The sequence below is a fragment of the Coccinella septempunctata genome, chromosome 4 (assembly GCF_907165205.1).
Source record: "Coccinella septempunctata chromosome 4, icCocSept1.1, whole genome shotgun sequence".
Lineage (NCBI taxonomy): Eukaryota > Metazoa > Arthropoda > Insecta > Coleoptera > Coccinellidae > Coccinella > Coccinella septempunctata.
This window is the reverse complement of record NC_058192.1, coordinates 21,903,570-21,930,434: the sequence shown is the minus strand read 5'-3', so window position 1 is coordinate 21,930,434 and position 26,865 is coordinate 21,903,570. Positions and strand designations below refer to the sequence as shown.

The window sequence follows — 26,865 nt, the reverse complement described above, 5'->3', positions numbered from 1 at the left end:
ATAATATCAGCATCGGCGAATTCTGCGTTGTGGGAGGAAAATCTCTGTTTCTCGTTTTCTTTTCTTGTTTTCACCCTGACTCACTACTCACATGCATCGCATGACCGTAGTTTCTAGAAGTTTCCATCCCAGGTACTGTACCTAGTTACTCTTTTATATTTTCCATGACTCGTAACTGTTTTTTAGCCCTTGAAAAAGAAGGGAAGCCCCTTCGAAACGTCGGCTATGTCCAAGTTCCCGTTATTTTCTCTCATCAAATATTATGGATGTTACACCAGTTCACACTTAAATAAAAATATGGATCAGGGAGCTCTAGGAAGGAGAGGAAAAAGGGGAGAATTGGATTTATTTGTAGGGTTTTTTCTTGGATCATCCCATAAAGTAGATAGGTACTGGAGTTATTTTGTAATTGTGCCAAACAGGCGATCTCTTTTTCTTTGAATTAGGGCTCAAAATTCAGTCCTACATAAAAATCAATTGAATATTTACAGTTGACTTGTTTCTACATAACTTACTGTTTTCGGAAACCATCCATTTTGGCCCATGTGTACCTACCACTTACTCGAAATACAACAATTGAAAATGGAGCGGTTTCAACCAATATAAACGCTAAGTCAATTTATAAAATTGATTATTTTAATTTTTAATATCACAATTGGCACATATAAAAAATATTAGAAAAACAATATTATATTTTACATACATATATACATGGAGAAAGTATTTTCATCTGAGACGTCAGAAATAATGAATAGGTACATAATATTTTTCTTCCCATTTTTCACTGGATTCACTGACGACCAATTCCAGACGGAGCAACATTTGGAAGGACGAGTATATTCAATGATCACAAATAAATCATTGCAAATTTCAAAATGAAAATATTTCGAGGTATTATGTAGCTGGTCGCATCTCGTAAGATTCATTGTTTCGATTCAGTTTCCTTGGATGATAGAATTGTAATGAAAATTTGCAAAACTTCAAATAAGATTCACTTCTCTAAGGATAAGAAGCGTCTTAGTGATTTCAAATCGTCCGCATGCAGAAAGGTTATGATTTTATTAATACAATTCCACGGAAGCCTATTTGAAGTTATTTCTTTAATGAATCCACGAGCATAGTTTTCCATATCATTGTAATCTAGACCTTCGCGTATTCTTGATTCTATCAACCGACCGAAAAATGAGAATTTTTTTATGTCGGGTTTCACGAGACTTTCTTCATTATCGAAAAAACTGGCAGCTTTTCTAGGGCGAGTATTGATCAATTTCCAGTACGTTATGGAGGTATTACCAATTTTTTCGGACTTCAACTGTCTTAATTCCTCGCCAAATCGCCTGATTTTCTTTGTTTCGGGATCGTTGACATCTTCAGGTACATTCGATGTTACATGATCCAGGAGAATGCTTCCCATACGAATGATTTCTTCGAAATCGCTTCCCGAAATTAATCGTGCTGCCATGAAATCGAAAGCTGTGAACCCCCAATTGTTGTCTATTTTATAATCGGCACCGCATTCGAGAAAAGCTTTTATGACATCATCGTCGCAATAGCTTAGAATGCTGTTCCTCAGAGGTGTGTCTCCTTCAGGTGGAGCTGCTTCGTTAATATCGAGTCCGTAAGTTATCAACTTCCTGACCATTTTACCGCTTTCAACCCGATGAAGTACTGTTAACCCTTCAGCAGAGGGTTGTCTGGGATCTGCTCCGTGCTGGACTAGGAGGTTTATCAAATCCAGCCGATCACACATCACCGCAACATGGAAAACTGGCGCACATCTATGGACGGGAGTGTTCACATCTGCCCCTTTCTCGAGCAGTTTCCTCACGATCTCGACTGAACAACTCTTCACTGCTAGATGAAGAGCGGTTGACCCGCATTTGGTCAGTCTTCTATTAGGATCACTCATATAATCTATGAAAAGTTCGGCCAATCCAGAGTCTGAAAATTTAGAAAAAAAATTGGAATTAATGAAATAATATAAGGATCATTATACGAGGATATATTGAAAAATTCTTAGCCTACTATAGAACCAAACAAAATTTCAATGTCAAGATATTTTATAATTCAACGTCTCTAGACTTTTCAAAAAAAAAATTTTTCTTCTTGCTCTGCAAACCAGACCTTCACAGCTTTTATAACCTCCTCGTTGGAGGAAAATTTACGACCTTTTAAACTTTTTTCAGTTAAGGAAAGAGATGAGGTTGTCTCTGGTCAGATGGAGCCAAATCTGGTAATAAGGGGGGAGTTCTAGTAATTCAAACCCGTTCAAACATTTGGGGATCCATTTCGCAGCAATTTTTCTCATGTCCAAATTGACGTTAACTATATAATGATGAACGCGTTCGCATGAAATATTCAGTACTTCGATATCCGTTTTAGCCCAATTCGACGGTCTGATAAAATCATGTCATGAACTGCATCGATATTTTCGGGGACTGACAAAGAAACTCGCCTTCCCGATTGGTCATCATCTTCAATGGAAAATTTACCTCTTTTGAAGCTTGCAGTCCAATTTCTCACGGTCGCATACAAAGGACATTCATCACCAAGGGTAAAGCATATTTTCGTAAACAGCTTACCTCTTAAACCCTTTCAAATACAGTTACTTGATGATGGCTTTATTTTTCGATTTTCATAATTTCGGTGGACAGGTTCTTTCTTTCAATTCATTGCGAGATTCATTGCGTAACTCTGGTTTACTTTTTTGACCTCAAACTTTACACTGACACTTCTAATGAGTTATTGTTCATTGCATTGGTAACGCAATATTTTTTTATGCATGGAACTGGTCTAGGCTAACTGGATATCAATACATCCTCGTAGGAAAGTATAAAATCAACAGTTTTGCTACGGATGCCCTTCAGGCCTTCAACATCAACAGATAAAAAGATATTCTGCCCTCTATGTTAGGGATGCATTTGATAACACTACACATTTCCATGTGCAATATGCTACTAGACGCAAAAGCCCTCCACAGTAGAGTGGATATCTGCTGCGAACCCGTCAAAACCTACTTGGGGAAAACTGAATTGAACCTTGTAGATCATCAGGACCGATAAGGGAGGTTTGTTAGGTTCCACCGAATCTAAAAAACTTATTTTGTTATCGTTATGATGAGAACCATGTTCTGAGCTAGATCAAGCAGTATTTTCACCGGGTCCCTTCTTATTATGTGTAAGGGTTGTTCGGCTTCCATCGGGATAGAGCATCGAAGATGGTATGGGAGGCGGTTTCTTCGTCCTTAATGAACTTTTTCATGATGATTCATAATGTTCACATCGAAGACACCCATTGGTCGCATGTATTCTCTAAGATTACAGTGATCGTTTATTAGACCAGTGACTGATCGAAGTTGCTATCTGCTCAGATTCAGTAGGTCTTCAGTTGACTGCAGTGGTTCCCAACTAGTGGTCCGTGGACTATCATTGGCCCGCAGAAGCCAAAATATGGTCCGCGAACTTAGAGCTTAATTCGAAGTCCCCGTATGATTCACAGTTTTCAACAGTTTGATCAGAAACTGTTTGATTGATGGCGTTAGTGAATAGAATCAGTTACCGTAGCTGTATTCGTGTTCGGCTTTCGGACAGTCCGAAAATGGTTCTAGAACTGCGCAGGGGATTTTATACTAGGGCGCAAAAGTTTTGCGCAATTTTAGAACAATTCTCGGACCGTCCAAAAGCCGAACCAGAATACAGCCAGTGACTCTATCGAACTCAGTGGCGACAATTAGAAATTTAGCAAGAATATGGCGGCTTAGAAGCACCGTAGATGGAGGAAAGAGAAGATACCGCATTGCGCAGCTACGAAGGAGAGCTTTCTATGTCCAACATCAACTTGTTTTTGTTGACGTTTACCCCAATCCGAATATATCTTTTTCGGCATATTTTCCACAAATTACACAATTTCCTGGCATGTCAACACCGAAATTCTTGATACTCAAGTCTTAAAACGCACGAAACACTATTACATCGAACACAAATACGATAATAAACATTCAAATATTGGGGTAAACGTAAACAAACATGGAGTAGATGAACAGTAAATGTCAACAAAAACATAGAGATGTTGGTCACACTTTTCTTGTTGTTTACGTTATCTTCCCCTTCCTCTATCTACGAGAAGCACAGATTTCAATGCTATGAGCTGTATTCGGGTTCGGCTTTTGGACGGTCCGACTGGTCCGAGAATTATTCTAGGACTGCGCAAAACTGTTGCGCCCTAGTATAAAATCCTCTGCGCAGTTCTAGAACCATCCTCGGACCGTCCAAAAGCCGAACCCGAATACAGCTATGATCTCCAGTGATGCCACAGCTACCGAAATTTCGGTAGATCTACCGATTTGCGAAAATTTCTACCGATATACCGATTTCAATTCATTTTCTACCGAATTTTTTGATCAGTGTGGAACACAAAATTACATTCCAGTACAAAACAAAACAGATCTAATTTGCTTTGGTTTGGTGACTTGACAAGGGACAACTGACTACGTAAGGCCTGCCGCAGACATGCAATTTTTAGTTTTGCAACTGTTTAGTTGCAGAAGTGAGTACAATGCATTTATATGGGACCGCGCAGACATGCAACTGAAAAGTTGCAGCGATTACCTTTGTGTGCGCCCTCGAACCGCTTGCAATCAAACTGTTGCGCAACTGAAAAGTTGCATGTCTGCGGCAGGCCTAAGTGTTAGATAAAGGTTTCGCCGTAACAGAACAGCATTTCATAAAAATGAGTGATAGAAAGGTGCTATATGAAACTCGAGATAGGTATCGTTTGAGATATATACGTACATTTAAAATTAACTGTATTTTTATGTTACGTTATTTATTTTTTTCATGATAATGAATGCTTTTCTGTTTTTTAGTTTATTACTATTTGTATAAATAAATCTTCCATTTATAGTTTTTGTTATTTATGATATTAATTTCATTTTCATGGCATGGATTTATGTTTAATTTGGTTTTCTCGTTATGAAATTCCTATAATCTTTCATCATTACGTGAATAGGTAAGAAATTATATTACTCTATAATTTTGAAGCAAAAACCCTATTCCATTCGACGCCTTTGCATGAAATAAATAGTTTTAACAGAGTATTAACTTGGATCTACCGAAATTTTACGAAATCTACCGAATTTTTTTGATAGTTCTACCGAAACTTCAAAAATGTCTGTGGCAACACTGATGATCTCTAATTCGGAATGCGGATTGGCTCACGTCATATCACGTGACCAAATCCGCCATATTCTTGCTAAAACGATGAAAATCGAGACCACAATTGTCGCCACTGTCTCGTTAGAGTCACTGTAGAATCAGTAGTACAGTCAATACAAACTTTGTGAAAAATTTTGAAGATAATCTTCGGAGCTTTTATTTGCAAACTTCAATTGTGATTATACTTAAAAATTTCCAAAAAGATGGAATCAATTAAATAATCGTCAAGACCGAACGGCTGCATCGAGCTCCATAAAATTTTAAGATTCATTACAAGAAAGCTGTATTCGGGTTCGGCTTTTGGACGGTCCGAGAATTGTTCTAGGACTGCGCAAAACTGTTGCGCCCTAGTATAAAATCCTCTGCGCAGTTCTAGAACCATCCTCGGACCGTCCAAAAGCCGAACCCGAATACAGCTGAAGAGTTGCTCTTTCAGAATTTGTATCACAATTCCATCTACGGTTATTGTGAGATAAGCGACTATCGAAAACTTTACAAAAATATTGAATTAATCAAGTAATCGTCAAGACCGAACGGCTGTATCGAGCTCCATGAAATTTTGAGATTCTTTACAGGAAGAGTTGCTCTTTCAGAATTTGTATCACAATTCCATCCACGGCTATTGTTATTTAGAGATAATCCACTCGAAAGGTGACTATCGAAAAATTTCCAAAAAGATGGAATCAATTGAATAATCGTAAAGACCGAGCTCCATAAAAAATGAATCGAATTTAAATTTAGTTTGTTTATCCCTGTTATAACAGGGATACTTTATAAAGTAGTAATCGAAAAATTATAATGGATACAAATTACCGTGACATTGTTCTATATCATCGTATTCATACAAATCAAAGGTGTTTTGTAAATTCTCAAAATCGTGAAAAATTCTGATTTAAAAGCTTCACTTTTCATCGTTGACACCCTGGATTCAAAAAAATTAGACATACGTTTTTTTTTTGTGTCGATGAACATTTTCCCCAAAGAAATCAAAATCTGCAAAATACCAGAAAATCCTCGAAAAAATCCGGAATCCAACTGAAAACCATTTTCCATTCATATACAATATGGCGCGAGTCATTTCCGAATTGAAATATAATGGGTGTCAAAAAATAACTGCGAAAGATTTTAGGAAATGATTCATTGGCCAAAAATAGATCACCCCTAGCTGAGTTATAAACACTTGAAAGGATAAATATATTTTTCACTTTTGTATTTTTATCTACCCAAACAAAATGGGTAGGTGTACACATCGGCCATGTTTATAATCAAATTTGAAGTCCCTGCAAGCTTTTGAAGCTTTCAGTAGGACCAAATTATTACATAACTTTTCAGATATTCGTGAAATTTGAGCAACAAAAATATTTTTCGAAAGAAATTCAATTTTGGAAAATTTTGTTTCTTTAATTCACTTCGTATATTTAGAATTTCTTAGGAATAATTGAAACGAAGTCACGGTTTTAACCATTTATATAGACTTATTACCCTGATTAATATGTCTATGGTCTTCTTAACCGTGATAAAATTTACTACTCATGACTTCAAGCTGCGGCGATAATGGATATGGAATATTACTTACTTTCTTGGAATATTTTCAAAGCAACAGTCCAACGATCGTAATCTGGTTTATAGGGATCAGCTCCATGCTGCAACAGCAATTCAACGATTCTTTTATATTGTAGAGAATCATCGTCATTTGTATAATTGGACATTGCTACATATAACGGTGATTTTTCAAGCCAACCCAAAGAACTGACATCAACTTTTTTCGACACTAGTAAGGATTCGACAATATCCACGGATCCCTTGGAACAAGCGTCCAAGAGTACGTCTAGAGGCGTTTCATGTGGATGAGCACCCTGAAATTTACGTGGACGTATCATCTCGCACGGACAACGATAACTTCTTGCCGGTGAATGGTGAAGGCCCGTAGAACTGAGCATAAACTGTTTCTCAAACTCGTGAAACCACCCTCCCCGGTATTTCTTCACCCTTCGATGAGTCATGGCTTATACTGAACTGAGCTGAGGAACGAAGGATGCAGGCTGTATTTATTGGCTCTACTGCAAACTGCTATTGTCCGTATAGGGCCCAAATTTTACCTGTCTTATGAAAACCGATGGCTAAAAGATAAATGGTAGGGATGAGGGGAGTTAGGAATGTTAGGATGTTGTCCCCAGAGAACGACAATCATTTGCTAGTTTCATTAGATATAGGGATGTACATTTTCAGGAATGAATCGATTAATCGATATATCGATAAACATGAATTAGTCTATTTCTATAAGGAAGAAGGTATATATTTCATCTTTATTTGTTCTTCGAAAGAGAGCAATAAGGATCTTATGAGGGATGAGATATAATGATAAATGAGTCCTGCAGGGGGCATTTCAAGAAAAATGGCATTTTAACCAAAAGTTCCTTATACAGGGTATTCGTTTCGGAGATATAGGGTGATTTATGAAAAAATGCTAAATCTATAAACTCCCATATCTGAACACAAGAAAAAAAATAGAAAAAATTACAGGCCCGTATTCAAAAATTTCAATTTACTTATCAGGTGAGAAATATTAAGGGAGAGTTCCCTTGAAACGGACAATTTAATTATTTTTGGTGTAAAATATTATTTCAAAGGAAAAAAGTTCAAATTTTACCGTCATAATATGAGCGTAAGATCTGTGGATTCACTATCTCAGGAAAAACTAGAAAAAAAAAGCTGGTCACTCAAAAAAATAAGTCTTAGTTTATTATAGAAAATGTCCATTTCATGGGATGTTTCCCTTGTTATGGACAGTTATTCCCATGAAGTGGACAATGGTACAACAACATGAAAACAGGTAAAATAAAAGAGAATAAAATTCAAAAACACTTTTTGCAGAAAAAATTTAAATTTCCAATAATACCACAAGATTTGTGGGACCACTGGTTACACAAACGGCACTGAATAAATTCTTCTTTACTGAGTCGATATTCACCACCACAAGCTACGCATCTAGAATTATCTTCTTCGGAATCTTTCTTCTCTTCGACATTGGGAGGATCAAGTTCTTGTTCTATTTGATTAAAATTTTCTTTAAGATCCCGTGGAGGTGTCTCTGTAATGATTGAACATTTTCCTTTTTTTCGGCCACGAGTTCTACATTGTTTTCTCAAAGGTGCTGAAGGATATGGTCTTAACATTTCTGGAGGAACTATTCCTAACTCTTCTCTTCCTTCCTTCGTTCTCTTCACAGTGCCGATGCCGCTTGTAGAAGGACGATTTGGATCAGCAGAAGTAGATCGCTGATCTAAAATATTGTCGTTCTCTGGTAGGTTGCCTTTCGATTGTGAGATGGCTGGGATTTCCCGGTTTATTATAGATGTGGGATCAGGTCTCTCAGTTATATTTGAAGGGAGATAATCTTCGTCAGTGAAGATGTTCGTATTAAATGGGTATATTCCAGTTTTTTTAAAACTCTTGCAGATATTGCTGATTGTAAATGACTCACTAAAAGCTGGATTCACGAACTCAGCAACTTCGTATATTGTTACGGTTTTCCCTGGATTACTGGACATTTCACATCTCCTTTGAATCGGACACATTGCAGCTCATGAACTGGACGTCCGTTTCCTGGGCGTCGGAATGTCCGATTCATGGAATACGTGGTTTTTGAAATAAATTCAAAATATAATTTCTACCAATCGTAATATCAAGGATTTAACATACCTGTCTGATAAGGGATAATCACTTGATGTTTTTATAAATAAATCGGCAACTAATCGTCACTAGAAACGCAGCTATTCACTTCGCAAATTCACGTAAATATTTACTCTAACGGCAACGGATTTTTCAATGCATGTCTCCGCAACAAGGCTCGAGCCACAGATTCAACCATTTTCCAAGAGATGTCGATCGATGTTGAGAAAATGGGATTTACGTAAAAGATGCTAAATTACTAACGGGTGTGGTAGAAAACTGTAGCGTCCGATTCATGGGCTGTCCAATTCAAAGGAACTCTCCCCTACACGGTATATGAGATATAATAAATTCGAATGGAAATTTGAGAAGAGCGAAAAAAAACTGTTGAAAGATCTGTTTTTTGTTTGAATGGCAGAAATTTTCTATTATTTTTATGATATGTTGAATTCAGAATATTACAATATTTTTATATTCACAATTCACATCATGAAAAATAATATTCCTGATAAAACAAAGACTGAATTCGTGGCACTAGAATGACCTCTGGCTTTAAATATTCCTTCAAATCTCGATATCCATTTCTATCATTTTATCAATTAATCATTTGATAACTTAAAAAATTTTATATGTTGGATGAAACAATGTTTTTTTTTTAAATCTAACCCCCTCAGAAACTGTCAGAAGAAAATTTGTCGTTATAAAGTTTACATTATTTTGATGAAGAGTAAATTTTGTTGGAAACATACCAGGTGGATGTAAAATGTAAACTTTATAACGACAAATTTTCTTCTAACAGTTTCTGAGGGGGTTGAACTTAAAAAAAAACATTTTTTCATCCAACATATAAAATTTTTTATGATATCAAACGATTAATTGATAAAAAATGTATATCGAGATTTGAAGGAATATTCAAAGCCAGAGGCTCATTCTAGCGCCACGAATTCAGTGTTTGTTTTATTTCATTTATATTATTTTTCATGATGTGAATATCAAAATATTGATGTTATAATCTGAATTCTACATATCATAAAAATGATAGAAAATTTATGCATTTCAAACAAAAAACAACTTTCAACAGTTTTTTTCGCTCTTCTCTAATTTCTATTTGAATTCGTTATATCTCATATGCCGTGTGATATTTCTCACCTGACAAGTAAATTGAAATTTTTTAATCCGGCCTACCATTTTTTTCTATTTTCTAATGCCTATAGGAACAAGCTTGTGAAATATCAGCCAAAATTTCAGCATATTAACGAAGATATGGGAGTTTATAGATTTAGCATTTTTTCATAATTCACCCTATATCTCCGAAACGAATACCCTTATGGGACATTCGAAACCCAAATTCTCGTTCAGTTTGAAGTCCTCTATCTCCACTTAGCCGTTGTCCCTTACGTCACCAGTCACCCTGTATATGCATGAGTGTTTACTGTTTATGCAAATGGCTTGATTTTGGCTGTTTCTGATACTAGACTCGATAGGGAAAAACGTTGGGAGGAGTTCTGGGCTCGATTTTCGTGAAAAGTCCATTAGTGCAATTTATTTTCATCGGAAATATCTAAAAACTATAAAAACTTTCTATAGGCACTTATTCGCTGAGAATAAGATACACTATATTCATTTTTTTTCAATCCAATTTAATTCAATAAAACGATACTTACTTTTATTTAAAATTTGTTGATACACAAGCAGAATAAGGAGATTATTCATAAGCAGGTGTACATAATGTATTAAAACTCATGCTAGCCAGATCTTTTGTGAAATTTAATTTAATAGAGCGATATTTTACAATTGTTATTTTGTCTCGTTTTCTTCCATTAAAAAACCCCACAGTTGTGAAATAAATTTCTTGAAGTTAATTTCGGGTAATGAAGTGAATTTCAGCATTTTTGTAACTTAGAAAAAGGTCTTGACTCAATGTCATTGGAATTCATTTTTAGCTTTATTTCTCAATTACAAAAGTGTTAAAATTGACTTCATACTTGAAATTCACCAGAAAATATCAATTTCATAACTAAGGAGCTTAATAACACTGATCGACAAAATTATATTTGTTCTCCCACCTAAGGAAAATATATATATTTTTAATCTTCGTAGCCAAGGTATAAACGCACGATAAATAAAAAGTCGAAGTTAGCTCTTGTTGTCTTTTTATAATTATATTAATGATTTTTAACAAAAACAATGCATTATAATATTTGCAATGGTGTGAAAGATTCCGATCGCTTAGATCTTTTGGCTTTTCTGCTGTAGGACGACTCCAGTATTTCTCTAACGATGGACCAACAATAATCAGCAAGCATGGAGGGTTCCCCTTTGCCTTGGTAGCGTTTTTCAAATGACGCGATGTCTTGATGGAATCGCTCTCCAAGCTCGTCACTTACGGCTCCCATATTTTGTGAAAATAAATTAATATGTGATTGCAAAAAGTGTATTTTTAAGGACATGTTGCATCCCATTTTTTGATGAGCCTGTAACATTGTTTTGACGATATTTACATATTGCGGAGATTTGTGATTGCCAAGAAAATTTTTGGTGACTTCTACAAAGGAAAACCAGGCTTCTTTTTCAAAGTCATTCAATGCTGCCAGAAACTGAACTTGTTTCAATAGTTTGTTTATTTTATAAAGTATCGTAAGGTACAGAAGTGCGAACATGGAGAATTCACGCATGTCTTTTATTTTGATAACGGGAGCTAAACAAACGTAAGTACTATTATTTTTGTAATAAGGTGAGGGATATCTAACAAAAAAAATATAAATCTCTTAGGTGGGAGAACCCTTGTTAAATAGTGTAATGAATGAAAAGGAGGGAAAATAACAATTTTGAAATATCGTTTCATTGAATTAAGTTTTACAAAAGGTGGCCATCACCTCTACACCTTCTTATCAGTTATTGCTTTATTCTGTTTGCATGCCTCATTTCAGTCGCTAAAAATAAAAAAAAAGCTTTACATTGAACTAGGCCATGACTCATTTTAATAGAAATTTATTTTGTATTCCATGCATTAAAAACAGTGAGTTATACCATTTCAGAATCTCAGGGAAACAGGCATGTTTTTTCTCGATTTGGCACTCAGGTAATCATATTTTTTCAAACCACGCTAGGCTAAACTAAGGAAAAAAATGATCAATACAAAAAATTTGAAAAATAACTATGCATGCGCACCTAAAATCATAAATTACATTCGATACAGGAATACTGTCCGAAAAACAGATTACAAAATTTTTTTCACTTGCAGTCTTACCACTTGAAAGAGTAGCAAAAGGTGTAATTTCTTAAAATTTTCGAAAATGTCGAATATCTCGAAAACCGTGGAACTTTTACAAGAGATAAAACATATTTTTCTCTCTCGCCCTTACGTCCTCTACCCGCAGGTACCATGGTATCATATTATCCATCCATTAGGCCACATCCTGTATACGTATTTACTCGGCGTCTATTTTTCGCTAAAGCTATGTATAAAAAACGGCAGGAGCAAATTTGTACACAAAATTTTTCGCTGATATTTCAGACGATTATTTCTATACATGCATTCTTTATGAGTTCAGACAAAAAAATATGCAGGACAGAATTAAAAAATTTCAATTTATGTGTCAGGTGAAAGATATTGCTCTGTATATGAGAAATGAATATGAGAAATTTTAAAATGACGACAAAATTGAGTGAAGACCAATAGAGAAAAAATGTGATGAGTAATACAAAGAAAAAAATCATCATGTATAATGATTGTGCATATTTTCATATTACAATCAAATGTTATTGCACAAATTTCAAACTTCACCCACGAGTCTAATAAATGTTAAGGTATGCGAAACAAGAATATTAATGAATTCGCCAAAAGGAGAGGCTTCCTAATTCTGGTTTTCTCTACTTAGTTCCTGATCAACCGATGCTAGTGTTAATTTTTATTATAAACATGCTTCCTATCATATGAAAAAGTATAATGGGAAGTAGGACAGCCAATGAAAAACAACCTCTTAATTCAGCGACGTTTCGTCCATATATTTGGACTTCTTATTCACAGCTAGAATACAATGGACCATTACAGAATCTTTGAAAAACTTATAGTGGTGACTCACCCTTAGTTAATTGTTGTGGCCCAACGGTGTGGAATACAAAACATTGAACACACAGTGTATAATTAAAATAGGGTCCGATATTTACAATTAAAATAATAAATTAGAACGGACATCACATAAATACAACAAATATAAACTCGGAATTCACATCAAATGGCAATTTCACCTTATCAACAGATGTATTGTATGATATCGCAATAACTATACAGGTTGTAATGCAAAACAAAGTATTCACGTTTATGTTATTCTCTCTCTCAGTCGACCCCTATTCACCCTGTATAAATTCAAAATATTGGAATACACAGAACTCAAATTTTGTGTATCCGTTCTGTCATCTACAGTAAAGTTAATATTTATAAAAATCATCTCACTCACGCATCTCTTATAGTAAATGTCTTCATAGTCTAATAATATAAGAGCATTTTGAAAATCAAATGCGTGCAATTCTTCAAAATGATGTCTGGCTAGTGCCGTTTTGTCAACTTTATTACAATTTTTTGTCGGGCAGTCATATTTATGTTGTCTAATTCTATTCTGAAGGTACTGCCTGGTCTGTCCTATATAACTCCTTTCGCAATCTAGGCAAGGTATCTGATAAATTAAATTAGATCTTTGTAACATAGGGGTCTTATCTTTTAATTTATGGAATAACATGCTCATTTTTTTTTGTGTTATAGAACACTAATTGAGCCGGAATTTTATTTTTTTTGAACATTAGATTAAGTTTCAATGATAGTGACGGTACAAAAGGGAATTTATAATATTTATTCATTTCTGTGTTTTCATCATTGTCGGGTGGATGCACGTGAATGTTATCTATTCTCATAGTCTGTGTTATAATTCTATTGACTAAATTCATGGGACTAGAAGATTTCCAGAGGACAATCCGGATATCTTGGTTATGAGATCCGATAAGGGCAACTTTACGGTTCTAATGTACAAGGATTAATACGTGGACTCAATGTACTCCTTGCTCAGTGACGAAACACTGTACAGGGTGATCAACAAAGACCCCCACCTTGAAAGTTCAATCGTATGCTAATTGCCTCCTTGACAAGCTCCATACTGATGGTTTTATAGACTCAATAACATCCAAGAGTTTGAAAAAACACAACTCAACGGCTCCAAAACTACGTCTCAAGAAAGACACATAAGACAAATCTTAGTTTCAGGCCCATTGTATATTGTGTCAATTCTCCCATATATGATCTCTCTGTGTTTTTGCATTATCTTCTTACACCGTTGACAACTACATTCGTATATAGTGTTCACTGTTCAGAACTCATATAGTTTTGTCGAATGTCGAATGTGTTGTATTACTGCCAGATGGATATGTATATGTATTAGTTTCCCTCGATGTTATATCATTATTCACTAATATCCCCAAAGTATTAGCTGTTGATATGTTTAAGACCAAGTGGAGGTACATTTCGTCTTATACAGACCTAACAAGAGAAATATTTGTAAGGATTGTTGATTTTATATTTGACAATAGCTATTTTTCTTTCGATGGTATGTAAATTTTATAGTCAACTTGATAGAACGGCCCAGCTTCTCCAGTTATAGCCAAGTTTGTTATGAACTTTGTAATTGAGGAATGTTTGAAAAGATTATCATTTGTTGTACCCATATTGAAGATTTATGTTGATGATATATTTTTGGCAGTCCCTGAAGATAAGATAGATGAACTTGTAATGGTTTTCAATTCATTTCACAACAGACTGCAGTTCACAGTTGAAAAAGAGGTAGACCGGAAAATTCCGTTCCTTGATATGATAGTACATAGATGGGATGATGGTAAGCTTTTGACCTGTTGGAACAAAAAACCTACTAGTGCTGGTAAATTGTTAAACTATTGTTCGAATCATGACTTTAAACAGAAATTATCAGTAATGAAGGGATTGATTCATAGAATAAGGAACCTCAGTAGTCCCCAGTTTCACCACGAGAATAACGATTTAATGAGAAATGTACTCAAACTCAATAACTATCCCATGAATTTAGTCAATAGAATTATAGCACAGACTATGAGAATAGATAACATTCACGCACATCCACCCGACAATGATAAAAACAAAGAAATGATTAAATATTATAAATTCCCTTTTGTACCGTCACTATCATTGAAACTTAATCTAATGTTCAAAAAAAATAAAATTCCGGCTCAATTAGTGTTCTATAACACAAAAAAGTGAGCATGTTATTCCATAAATTAAAAAATAAGACCCCTATGTTACAAAGATCTAATTTAATTTATCAGATACCTTGCCTAGATTGCGAAAGGAGTTATATAGGACAGACCAGGCACTACCTTCAGAATATAACATAATATAACATAAATATAACTGCCAGACGAAAAATTGTAATAAAGTTGACAAAACGGCACTAGCCAGACATCATTTTGAAGAATTGCACGCATTTGATTTTCAAAATGCTCTTATATTAGACTATGAAGACATTTACTATCAGAGATGCGTGTGTGAGATGATTTTTATAAATATAAGTATTGACTCTACTGTAAATGACAGAACGGATACACAAAATTTGAGTTCTGTGTATTCCAATATTTTGAATTTATACAGGGTGAATAGGGGTCGGCTGAAAGAGAGAATAACATAAACGTGAATACTTTGTTTTGCATTACAACCTGTATAGTTATTGCGATATCATACAATACATCTGTTGATGAGGTGAAATTGCCATTTGATGTGAATTCCTAGTTTATATTTGTTGTATTTATGTGATGTCCGTTCTAATTTATTATTTTAATTGTAAATATGGACACTATTTTATTTATACACTGTGTGTTCAATGTTTTGTATTCCACACCGTTGGCCCACAACAATTAACTAAGTGTGAGTCACCACTATAAGTTTTTCAAAGAAAGATTCTGTAATGGTCTGGCTGTGAAGAACTCCAAATATATGGACGAAACGTCGCTGAATTAAGAGGTTGTTTTTCATTGGCTGTCTTACATCCCATTATCCTTTTTCATATCTACATTGCGAAGGACGTGAGATAGTTGATATGCTTCCTATCCTTTTCAGAGCCAGGAAGTAATGAAACACTGGGACCCGGCACCCAATTTGGAACAAGAAATATTCTTCTGGGATGGCCTAATCTCTATAAAATAACGACGATAACCCACGTGAAGCTGATAGCAATAAGCGATTCTCTCTATAATTCTGCCATATCTTTATTTCCTAAGCAGAACGCCCTAATTCAGAAGGCTGTTCCTCCGGAAAGTCTGGGTTTTCTCGATGAATGTAAGGCCAATTGGGCCAGATGGGACTACAAGACTTCTCCTATGAGTGAATCGAAAATAAGGAAGGAAAGGCTGAATTTCAAGGAATGGTTCGAAAAAGCAGTAGCGGGTAAAACTTCTTCACAGTAATTCCTCAAAATTGAGAATATCACGGTGTTTTCAATCCTGGGACATCGAGAGATCTTGTCGAAACCTTCGAATGAATTTCGCAGATGCGAATTCCATTTTCCATTTCCAGCATTGAGAGTTATTTGTTAATAAGATAAATAGTTGGAACTGGAATTCGTTACTCGCAAATAATCAATATGAACTATGAAGCATATGGTTGACAATCAGAATTAGACAAAAAATATGGGTTTCCATTTGAAATGCGTTTTTGATGAAATCTCGAATCGAAAATTGGCATTTTTTGTGAATTGTAATTTTTTTTCTCAGGCTTTCGGTGAAAAACGTACAACTTCTTCCTTCTCTTCAGCCGTCTTCCAACCAGTGTCGAATATAGGCCTCTTCTAGATTCTTCCATGCCTTTGCTGTGCTCATCCATTGTTGCTACAGCAACTATATCTCTATCCATCTCTTTCTTGGTCTTCCTAGGCTTCTTTTTGTTTTTCGAGGTCTCCAAAATGCCACTCTGTATGAACATACGTCCACCAGTAAATCTGGAAACAAAAATACACAACCGAATCAATTCAGCTTCACGGGCATTCTAGAAGCTGAAGGATAGAGTGTTTCAAAATCACGACCGCAATCTGAAAACCAAGACAGCTGTTTATAAAGCAGTTGTCCTCCCAACGCTTCTTTACGGAAGCGAAAGCTGGAGTCCCTACAGACGACACATTAAACAGCTTGAACAAACGCAACGTCATCTAAGGCGCGGTTCTCACTGGAGCGATACGATAAACGATGCGACAGGTGATTCGATAAGCAACCCGACCCTGATTCGACACCGATCTCTTATAACCGTGCAAACGTAATGGAAGCAACTAATTCAGTGCACACTGAAGCGATCGCGATACTACACCGATAAATATCGAAATCGCGTCGGCTCGAGGGATACAGATGCCGGGTCGCTTCAGCGACAGAAAGGTGATTGAGAATCAAATCGGAAAAAGTAGCATAGAATTTCGTAATTGATTGACAATTAAGCGCTTGATTTGGTTATCGTATCGCTTCAGTGTGCACTGGTGTGTTGCGAAGATAAAAGTTGCATCGGGCGATAAAAGATTGCTCTTGTTGCATCGCTTATCGTATCGCTCCAGTGAGAACCGCGCCTAAGACAAATAATGCACATGGTTCCACAAAGTTTCAAATGAAGAATTCTTGCAGCGCGTGAGTTGTATAACAATTGAGACTGAAGTAACGAGGGCCCGACTCAGATGGAGCGGCCACATTAGGAGAATGCAAGACTCAAGACTCCCCAAAATAGCTCTGATCTGCGAATTCACAGAGGGAGCTCGGAATCCAGGAGGCCACGACTAGAATTAGAACTTCTAGTAGGCTATGGTTAGACAGATCACAGTGGAGGTCGTTGGTCCACAGCTATAATGGATACTCGAGAATAATAAAACGGCGGCCAGATCTGGTTGGTGACTATCCATGCCCAGAATGTAGATGGATCTGTAGGTCACGGTTGGGTCTCTTCAAAAAGAAAAGAAAGAAATTATAAATTTGATCGCACCGATAGAGTCAGTCTTTTTGTAGATCTATTAACCAGATTCAGCAATGAATGAATGACTGTCCTCATTTTGCATTGCGAATTGTGCCACCCCAGTGGGTTTGTGGCAGTCCACACCTAAGCTTCGCAATTCTCTCCGAGATGTCAGTTACTCTGTTTTTTTTTCGTATTTCCATTTCCATGGCTCTTTGAGCTCCTTTCAGATGTACTGCCACTTTTTCGTTATTGCTATAGTTTCTAGACCATTGTTCAGCATTGATTTAATAATAGTTCGTTTTAACGTTAGAAGGCAAGTAACTATGATCATCCCTAATAGGGAATATTTATCTGGAAGCTAAAATACCTCTGGAAAGCTTCGCAATATCCAATATCAAAGAGGTAATGATCGGAATCTTTAAATCAAAATGTTTTGCCTTTCAACTTTCAACCAGAACTTCCTCCGAGTAGTCCGAGTTGTGATTGTGAATATTTTACCTAGTTTGCTGTAAAATTCTATCATTACCCATAATCGCTGAATCTATGTTTTAGAATCCTTCATCTACGTTCCTGATTACTGCTACACACACGAAGAAGATTACGAACAGCCTTTCGAAGAGCTCGGTTTCTTCTACAGAATAAAATATGTTTTATTGCCTGTTTGCATTCTGCCTCAGGGATGGTTTCTAAAAATTTGGATTGGAATCAGGATCACAACGTCCATTCTATACGCACTCTTGATTCCGTTTCAACTGATACAAGCTCCATATATTCCCGAATTGGATCCACTAATGGTGAGATTTCTGTTTCTGTTTCTGAATTCTTTCAATTTCCTTCGACAGATTAATTAGGTGTTCAGTGCTTTATAGTCTTATTCTCTTTTGTCGTTTGTTTTGAATTGGTTTTTGTTGAGGAAATTTCCAATCGCTGTTCGGCTAGTGATAGAGATCTAGGGTCTACACCAAATAGGCCTGAAGAACCTACTTTGTTCACAGATAGTTCTGTGATGTCTACTGAGACTGGTATGTGTGAGACCTCGTTTCAACCAGTCAAGCCCCCTAGGACAGTACTGTTCCAGAGTGAAAAGGCTGAAATGTATGCTGTTCTTATCTGCAAGTTGGAATATATCAGCAGAAGATACTCTGGGAAACACTATCACAATAATGTATGTTGTGATAGTCAGGGAACAATGGAATCCCTTTCTGAGGAACATGTCAACTCCTAATTAGTAGGAGAATGCAGGAAAGCTTTGTGTGCACGGAAAGTAGTTTCAATCATATGAGGTTTCACACCTAGCCTGAGGCTGAGACTTAAAAGCTTCTGGAATTTGAAAGGAAGCAGCTGAGTGTGGTGGTGTTGCATTTATTGGCCACCTGTTCAATAGAAGGAAATGGGCCTTACTGGTTTTCCCTTGTGCCATTGGTGCTATTTGAATGTTTAACCTTATCGAGTTAAGGGAAAGTAATACCTCCAGAATCTCTATTCGAAAACGGCATTCACTAGTTCCTTTCGCTTTCAATTTCTTACGTGAAGCCTTGATTTTTTTTAATTGAAGTTAAAGGACCTTTTGATGTGACCCCGTCTATTTTTTTCCAATTTTTTCCAATTTTTTTTTGATTTAGTTGTTTTTTATTAGTTGTTTTTATGAGAAAAAAACTGAACTTTAGTGTCAATAAAACTTATTTTCATTTCATTTTTCGACGGTTTTTCGACCTATTTCGATAAATTGTATATTGCAAAATTTTCACGTGGTAATTTCTACTTTTCAACTGACTCAGTACGTAATTTAGGATATTGCTCAAAGATGTGACACATTTTCGTATTTGGGGTAGCATCCGTAAAGTAACCAATGTCGATCGTCTTAATTTCGAATCGTATGTACTACTTCACCTTAAGAACAACACACCTTAGAAATCCAACACCCACTATTATTATGGTTATACTGGTTAGAGTGTCTCTGAGCTCTGAGCAGGATGTGGGTCTCACCAACTGCATGTGGATGAACAATGGGCCACAAGACCTCAGTTGGACACCACTCGAGTACATGAACTTCAGTGTAGGAGAAAATATTAAAACTTACTATAATAAGGATAAACTCAGATGCATACCACCCACTGATATGAATATCAACAATTGTTACGATCTGAATTGAACTAGCCAATTTGCTATCGTCAAGGCCCCAAATAAAGTACGTCCTATCAAAGAAAAGCAGATGCTGACCATGGTTTCGGTCAGAGATTATAGAGTTAGGAAGATAGGAAACACCCTTATATCTCTAGTAACCTAACCTAACTCTATAATCTTTGGTTTCGGTCTCATTTGACCTCATCAGAGCAACATAGCCTTTTTCTCCATTTGAGAACGTTTGGAATTGATGGACCCTTATTCAATACTGGCAAGCGCTACTGAGTACTACCCAGTAACACAGCGACTACTGAGTACTATACAGTTACCCAGAGCGCCACCCAGTATGAAACGGTGTCCGATTCAATCCCCTGGGCCCTGGCCAGAGACAGTTTGTCTCTGTCCTGGCGCTTGCCAGTATTGAATAAGGGTCCATCAATTCCAAACGTTCTCAATCGGAGAAAAAAGCTATGTTGCTCTGATGAGATCAAATGAGACCGAAACCATGGTCAGTATGCTTTTCTTCGATGGGGCGTACTCCATTTGGGGCCTAGACGATGGCAAATTGGCTAGTTCAATTCAGATCGTAACAGATCGTTGATATTCATATCAGCGGTTTGTATGCATCTGAATTTATCCTTATTATTGTATTCATTGCCTTCCCGTTTAGGCGTGATCATTCTTTATTATTATTAAAACTTACCTATTCTGATTTGTCGACAGCTTTCGTTGAAGTCATACACTGGGAGTTTCAATGCTGAAATTGACACGGGCATATCGATGTTCTCAGTAGCCATTAAGGCGGGAGTTTGTTTCACTCATTGAAAGGAGTTTCTGGATAAGGAAGAAACCAAAAGTGAAAAACTCTGAAGGAATCTCTATGGAATGGATCATTTCAAAAATTCCTTCTGAATTTTAACTGCAAAATCCAAGAAGTATTTGGATCCGAGTTATAATACGTTACGCCTACTAGCCAGCTTTCTCACAGGATACTGAAGTCTAAGGAATTATGATTCTTAAGGCTTCTGATCATATATGTGATCAGAATGGGCTTATCAGTCACTGACGAGTGTAGATTATGTAGGGAAGAGCAGGAAACTGTTCATCTGCAAGCCTTCGCCAGAATGGTCTTAGACGAGAAAATTATAGAAGAAATAATTTTTTTTTTTTGGAGTAGCAGGGGGAAAATCTGCAAAACAGACACCCTCTCCTGAGGGAGAACAGTGTGGGGATTCTCACTCTCTGAGCTCGAGACCACTAAAAACGCTTAACTGCTTCTTCATAGGTTCCGGGCATTTTGCCTATTAACCAGTTGACTCTTATGGTTTCTGGAATCTCACACGATCATAGTCCTGTTGATAGTTGTATGCTGCCTATAGCTTTTATAGGTTAAGCTCTTCTTTGGTTATATTTAAATCCTTAACTGATCTCTCGGTCTTCGGTGGTAGGTTCTTGACCTTCTAGCTTCTTCCGTTGGATCGTAGTCGACTAATCTTCGTAGTTCCTCATTTGGATGTTGTTTGGCTTTGTCGAATATCCTTTCCGCCTTTCTCTTCATAAATTCTGTAACTGGTTCCCATTCCAAGTCCTTGTAGATTTGTTTGTTCCTAACAAACCAGGGTACATCCATCGCCATTCTAAGGAGTTTATTCTCAGTGGCCTGTATTCTCTTGTCTTGGGTCCGCCGATCCATATGTGAGTTGTGATCGCGCAATAGTTTTGATCATCGTCAACTTGATGTTCTTATTCATATGACTTCTTCTGCCTATGAGTGGATAAAGTTTACTCATTCCGGCTTTTGTTTTATCAACAGCACATTTGATGTGGTTTTTCCATGTAAGTCCTCTGGAGCTGGAGGGCGAGCTGCAAAGGGCGTGAGAAGAGCTCTGATGGGGGGCATAATAGACCTTAAGGTCGCAGTGAAATGTAACTCTCTTACCAAACTATAAACTTTTGCTCTGCTGAGGTTAAATAAGACCAAAGCCATAATCAGCATTCACCCTTTTTCACATTACTTTGTGTTATGCATTTGAATCAGTTTCGATTATTACTTTCCTACTGAATATTCTCCTTTTCTCTAGGACAATAAATCTCGATAAGGACATAATTCCCTTATAGACTTGAAATTTCAGCTCATCCTAGACATTATAGCTTATATAGACTTATACCTGATGCTTCTGGTTGGTTTTTACGGTGATGTGAATCAACTGGTCATCCACCCATGCAAAACGTCAGCCCACTATCTGAAAGGTTCGTTCATTATCGATGTCATCATATGCTTCCCATGGGAATTGATTATAAAATTCTTGGTCCCCGAGCATAATGAAGGGCATTCGGATTTTGGACACAAGATGAGTCCACATTGGATGCACTGTAGTGTTCGATTGGTCAAGATATTCCAAGCATATAGACTTCCCAGTGTTTTCAATCACCTCGAAATGAATATCAGAACGAAGGTGAGTCCGTGATTATACAGACATGATATAGGTTTTAAGCAGAGGTTTCATTTTAATTGATGGGAAGAGCACGTTCTTTTATGAAAATAATTTGATAATTCAACGAAGAAGTCAAACAAATGTCATACAAATGAACGATAGTACAGAAGAAATTAGACTAGCAAATATCTAGGTTAATTCAGGAGTTAGACTTCTTTCACACCATCGGGTTTTTACCGAAAGGTTCATTTTCGCACCGAAAAGCAACCCTACGGCGCCGGCGGCACTTACCGCCTCGAGATTTGAGAGCGCTATGTGCGCACCGTACCGTTCGGATAAAACCCGATAAATAATTTTTCAGCGGATTGCTTGTGGGTGAATTAATAAATTATCCTCGTATAAATCATGTAGTTTAGTTTCTAGATTCATCAAATCATTTTATTTTTCAGGGATTATACTTGCAAGTGCTCAAATTCGTTCCCTTCACAATAATATTTTTGAACGTTTGTGCGGCTATCATAATGATTACCAGCTGCAAATATTATCATATAACAGAATTGGATCCAAAATTCATTGTTGGCTCGATTGCTACTCCTCCCGGTATGGGAAGCAAACAAATTAGAGAATACACGATGTTTTGCAAGAGAGATTGTTGGATAGAAAGGTAAAATATCTTTTATTTCTTTATACAAAAAATCAGAGAAACAAACATTAGAACTGTCAATACTACTCACTACTTATTAAAAAAATATTTTTCAATTAAATGTTTTTCGAAAGAAAAACAGTTATACAGGGTGGTCCAGATGGTAACCAAAAAATTTTAACCACGTATTCTACATCAAAAATAAGCCCTAGTTTGTCATATAAACATATGTCGAGAAATGTTTCCTCTCCGAGATACGGGGTGTTAAAATTATAGAAAAAAAAGTTTTTTATTAATAACTTTCACACTGCTTGAATTTTTTTTATGAAATTTGAGAAATACGTTTTGAGCGTCAAGGAGCACTTTTTGCATAATATCATTTCTTTTTTATTCTACCAGTGACGTCCGTACTGCAGCGAGACTGAATATTTTCAGATAAAAAAATGATACGCAACTGGTTTTTCCGACAATAAAAATTATTATTTAAATCCTTATTTAATTTGGAGCAAATTCGGTCTCTTGACTTTTTGCTGTCCGAGGCACTGTTTCCGCTTAAAAAAATAAAACACATTCTCATGCATGAAGAAATCGCCAAAATTTGATATAGCAAAAATAGTCTTATTATTTTTATGTACTTACCTACCATATCAAATTTTGGCGATTTCTTCATGCACGAGAATGTGTTTTATTTTCTTAACCGGAAACGGTGCCTCGTACAGCAAAAAGTCAAGAGACCGAATTTTCTCCAAATTAAATAAGGGTTTAAAAAGTAATTTCTATTGTCAGAAAAACCAGCGGCGTATCATTTTTTTACCTGAAAATATTCAGTCTCGCTGCAGTACAGACGCCACTGGTTGAATAAAAAAAAAATGATATTATGCAAAAAGTGCTCCTTGACGCTCAAAACCTATTTCACAAATTTCATATAAATATATCAAGCAGTGTGGGAGTTATTAATAAAAAACCATTTTTTTTTCTATAATTTTAACACCCCGTATATCGGAGAGGAAACATTTCTCGACATATGTTCATATGACAAACTAGGGCTTATTTTTGATGTAGAATACGTGCTTAAAATTTCTTGGTTACGATCTGGACCACCCTGTAGATCCTAAAATTTCAAAATTGGCGCCACTACGATTTCACGATCATTTGTAAAGGCCTTGTTTTATAAAATTCATTTGGATCAGTATGCTTCTTCTTGTTACAAACAGAAAAATTCGAAAACTAGATTCAAAATGAACAAAGCTGGACACTTTCTTTAGTTGGTAGTTTTACATATATGAGATATATGTTCTTCTTTTCTTTGATACTTGACTGCTTTGAAGTTACCTTGATTTACTGAATAGAAATTTTTAATTTTTTCATTTCAGATCCACCTTTCAACAATATCATACGCCGCAGTCTATATACATGTTGGCGATTTACTGGACAACTTCTACTTTAGTTGGTGCCGGTTTTGGCGATTTGACCGCACAAGATATAGATCATCTCATTATCATATCTATAATGACTATGTGTGGGGTGTTCTTTTTCGGGTGAGTTACAATTTTTTGGTTAATTTCAAATTTAAAAATTTAAGAACCAGAAAGTACAACTGTTTCCATAGTTTATATTTTGAGTTATTTAGATTCCAGTAACAGGAGTACAGAAACACAATCCGCATATTTCAGTAACATGGTAGGCCAAGGCATTGTATAAAGTGGTCTTTATACAATGGCCAAGGGCTCGGAGAAAAAATATATATGAAAGGATCCCCTCACTTCCTTAAATCTTTCGCATCAGTTTAGAAACACTATGTACTTCACTCAAATTACCAGTACAATATTGAGATGACGTGCTAGATGTTTTTTTTCAAGGAATTAGATCTTTCGACAATGAACATTCTAACTAAATTAGTTAGCTGAGGGTCAGTCTGTTCATGTTTGGAAAAATCCGATAGATGGTAATAGAGTATTAGTAATAAGCATTTTCATATTTAATGGTATCTGTTCTTTAAAACTCAGTAAATAGTTATATGAAATACCAATAGGTACCAATAGTTTGTGAAGATCACATAGCTCAAGAAATTTTGAGGAGATTTTCTACGAAGGCGTAGAGGGGCCACATAATATTTAAATTCTCAAAGTCGGAATATACTTAGCGTAATAGCGTGATAGCGTTTTGCTATCACAATAGCATCTTCATCAGGTGGTGAAGTTTACCTTCAGTTATAATCGTTTAATAATCTTTAAAGTAGTATCAATTTCGAAGTGAATAAAATTCCGACTTTGAATCTAGGGCACTTCTACGCCCTCGTAATTTTCAAAACAGAGTTGAAAATTTCTTTTCAGAATATATGGGGTATTGGTAGGTATACCTACCAATCTAAATAATGAATAATTTAATAGATACTTGTCCGCACATGCCTGAATAATTCAAAAGTAGGTAACTGAAAATCTTATTGTGAGGAATATAATATAAAATTTATTTCTGCACTTCCTTGTAAAAACAAACTACTGGTTTGCTGAGGTTCGATAGCTTTCAAGTTTCACGATTCTCGGAACGGTTTTGAAAATGAAACAAATACACTTGTTTCATGAAAGGGGAAAAATAGGTGTCAGCATATTATCCGACATACAGTTTTTACAAGACCTTCATTTATGGTAGATATCACACACTTGTCGGACTTAAATACGAAGTGGCAAAGATCACGTCCAGTTATAACAGATATGCATGATTATAGGGCTTTCAAGTGTAAGCCACTGCTGTTGGAAAAACAGTTCCACATTTTCCGAATTGTAAGAAGTATCAGGAAAGTTTATATGTTCCAATATCATTTAATTACGAATATTCAGAAAAAATGGGAAGCCGTTTAGCAGAATGTGAAAAGAAAACCATTTTTTTTTATTTAGTGGCCTTCTCACTTACGATATTGAGAAAGTTTCCCCTACTTACAGATGGAAGTTATTGAGATTCAATGACACACCCATTCAAAAGAAAAATTCGTGTTTGTAATAATTTTACTTTTTCAATTCAGTAAATATACCTTTTATAAATCTACTTTTTTTGTCAATATTTTCAGTAGATCGTCTCTCCAAGATTAGGTATTGTACCTATTTCTTTGTAGTTCAATAAATATACTTTTTTTGTTAAGATAGTTGGTCTTGTTCTTGATAAGGCTTTATGGTCCACTTAGTCTACGTCCTTTATGTTTTTGGCCCAACTGAAACATTGAGTTTGACATGGCTGCTCTAAACCGATAATTCAGTGAGATGAATTATAAAATTAGAAAAAAAAACAGTCCATCACACTTTTTGAAAAGAGGTCACAATAATATCGGGAGCCATTTTTGAACCACTTGTTGAATCAAGAATTTCACATGGTCTTATTGATACCAAGTAACCTCTCGAAGAATTCTTACCTGTTACCTGAAACCATCAATCGGCCTGATTTCTCTCAACCTTCTAATATTTTCTTTCAATTCGGATACAGCTGTTATATATATCTAACGGTACATTCAAACACCGTTAGTTGTCCCACATAATGTACCGTTATTTCCTTGAATCCCTTGTGGCGTCCGAATCTTTCAAAATACCGGTTTAAAAATACCTCAAACCAGCAAGGGATGACTACCTGAAAGTTATTCGAAGGATCGACCAATAAATATACTTAATGCCGAAATAATAACGTGCGCTCAAAAAAATTCGTCGTCAAGTAGGCTATGGAATTTTAAACGTTGATATTCGGTGTCTGAACGTAGGTCTTTTCTTGAATTACTTCATCTTTCCAAAATGT

At 36.0% G+C, this 26,865-nt stretch overlaps 2 protein-coding genes across 10 annotated transcripts in view; one reads left to right on the top strand and one right to left on the bottom strand.

The window, feature by feature from the left end:
• The window catches only part of LOC123312439, a 100,586-nt gene that overhangs the window by 29,718 nt on the left and 44,003 nt on the right, over positions 1 to 26,865 (top strand). For all 6 annotated transcript variants that reach the window (XM_044896869.1, XM_044896871.1, XM_044896867.1 and 3 more), the window contains exons 7-11: positions 16,018 to 16,344; positions 18,439 to 18,680; positions 22,143 to 22,466; positions 22,895 to 23,109; positions 24,462 to 24,626. In XM_044896869.1, the coding sequence (XP_044752804.1) occupies positions 16,018 to 16,344; positions 18,439 to 18,680; positions 22,143 to 22,466; positions 22,895 to 23,109; positions 24,462 to 24,626 (1,273 nt within the window). The remainder of the gene's footprint in view (positions 1 to 16,017; positions 16,345 to 18,438; positions 18,681 to 22,142; positions 22,467 to 22,894; positions 23,110 to 24,461; positions 24,627 to 26,865) is intronic.
• On the bottom strand, positions 723 to 13,152 carry LOC123312442 (putative ankyrin repeat protein RF_0381). 4 transcript variants are annotated; one of them, XM_044896875.1, is made up of 3 exons: positions 12,971 to 13,152; positions 6,790 to 6,856; positions 723 to 1,941 (listed from the first exon to the last, which is right to left on the bottom strand). In XM_044896875.1, the coding sequence occupies exon 3, from the start codon at positions 1,907 to 1,909 to the stop codon at positions 992 to 994; it is 918 nt and encodes a 305-aa protein (XP_044752810.1). In that variant the 5' UTR covers positions 1,910 to 1,941; positions 6,790 to 6,856; positions 12,971 to 13,152; the 3' UTR covers positions 723 to 991. The 4 variants fall into 4 exon arrangements, 2 of the variants coding, with proteins under 2 accessions (XP_044752810.1, XP_044752809.1); XR_006537627.1 differs by lacking the exons at positions 723 to 1,941; positions 6,790 to 6,856 and adding exons at positions 6,885 to 7,312; positions 12,866 to 12,915; XM_044896874.1 differs by lacking the exon at positions 6,790 to 6,856.

Bases quoted from the DNA above. Each gene is read 5' to 3' on its own strand.
- LOC123312442 (XM_044896875.1), bottom strand. From the start codon at position 1,909: ATGAGTGATCCTAATAGAAGACTGACCAAATGCGGGTCAACCGCTCTT.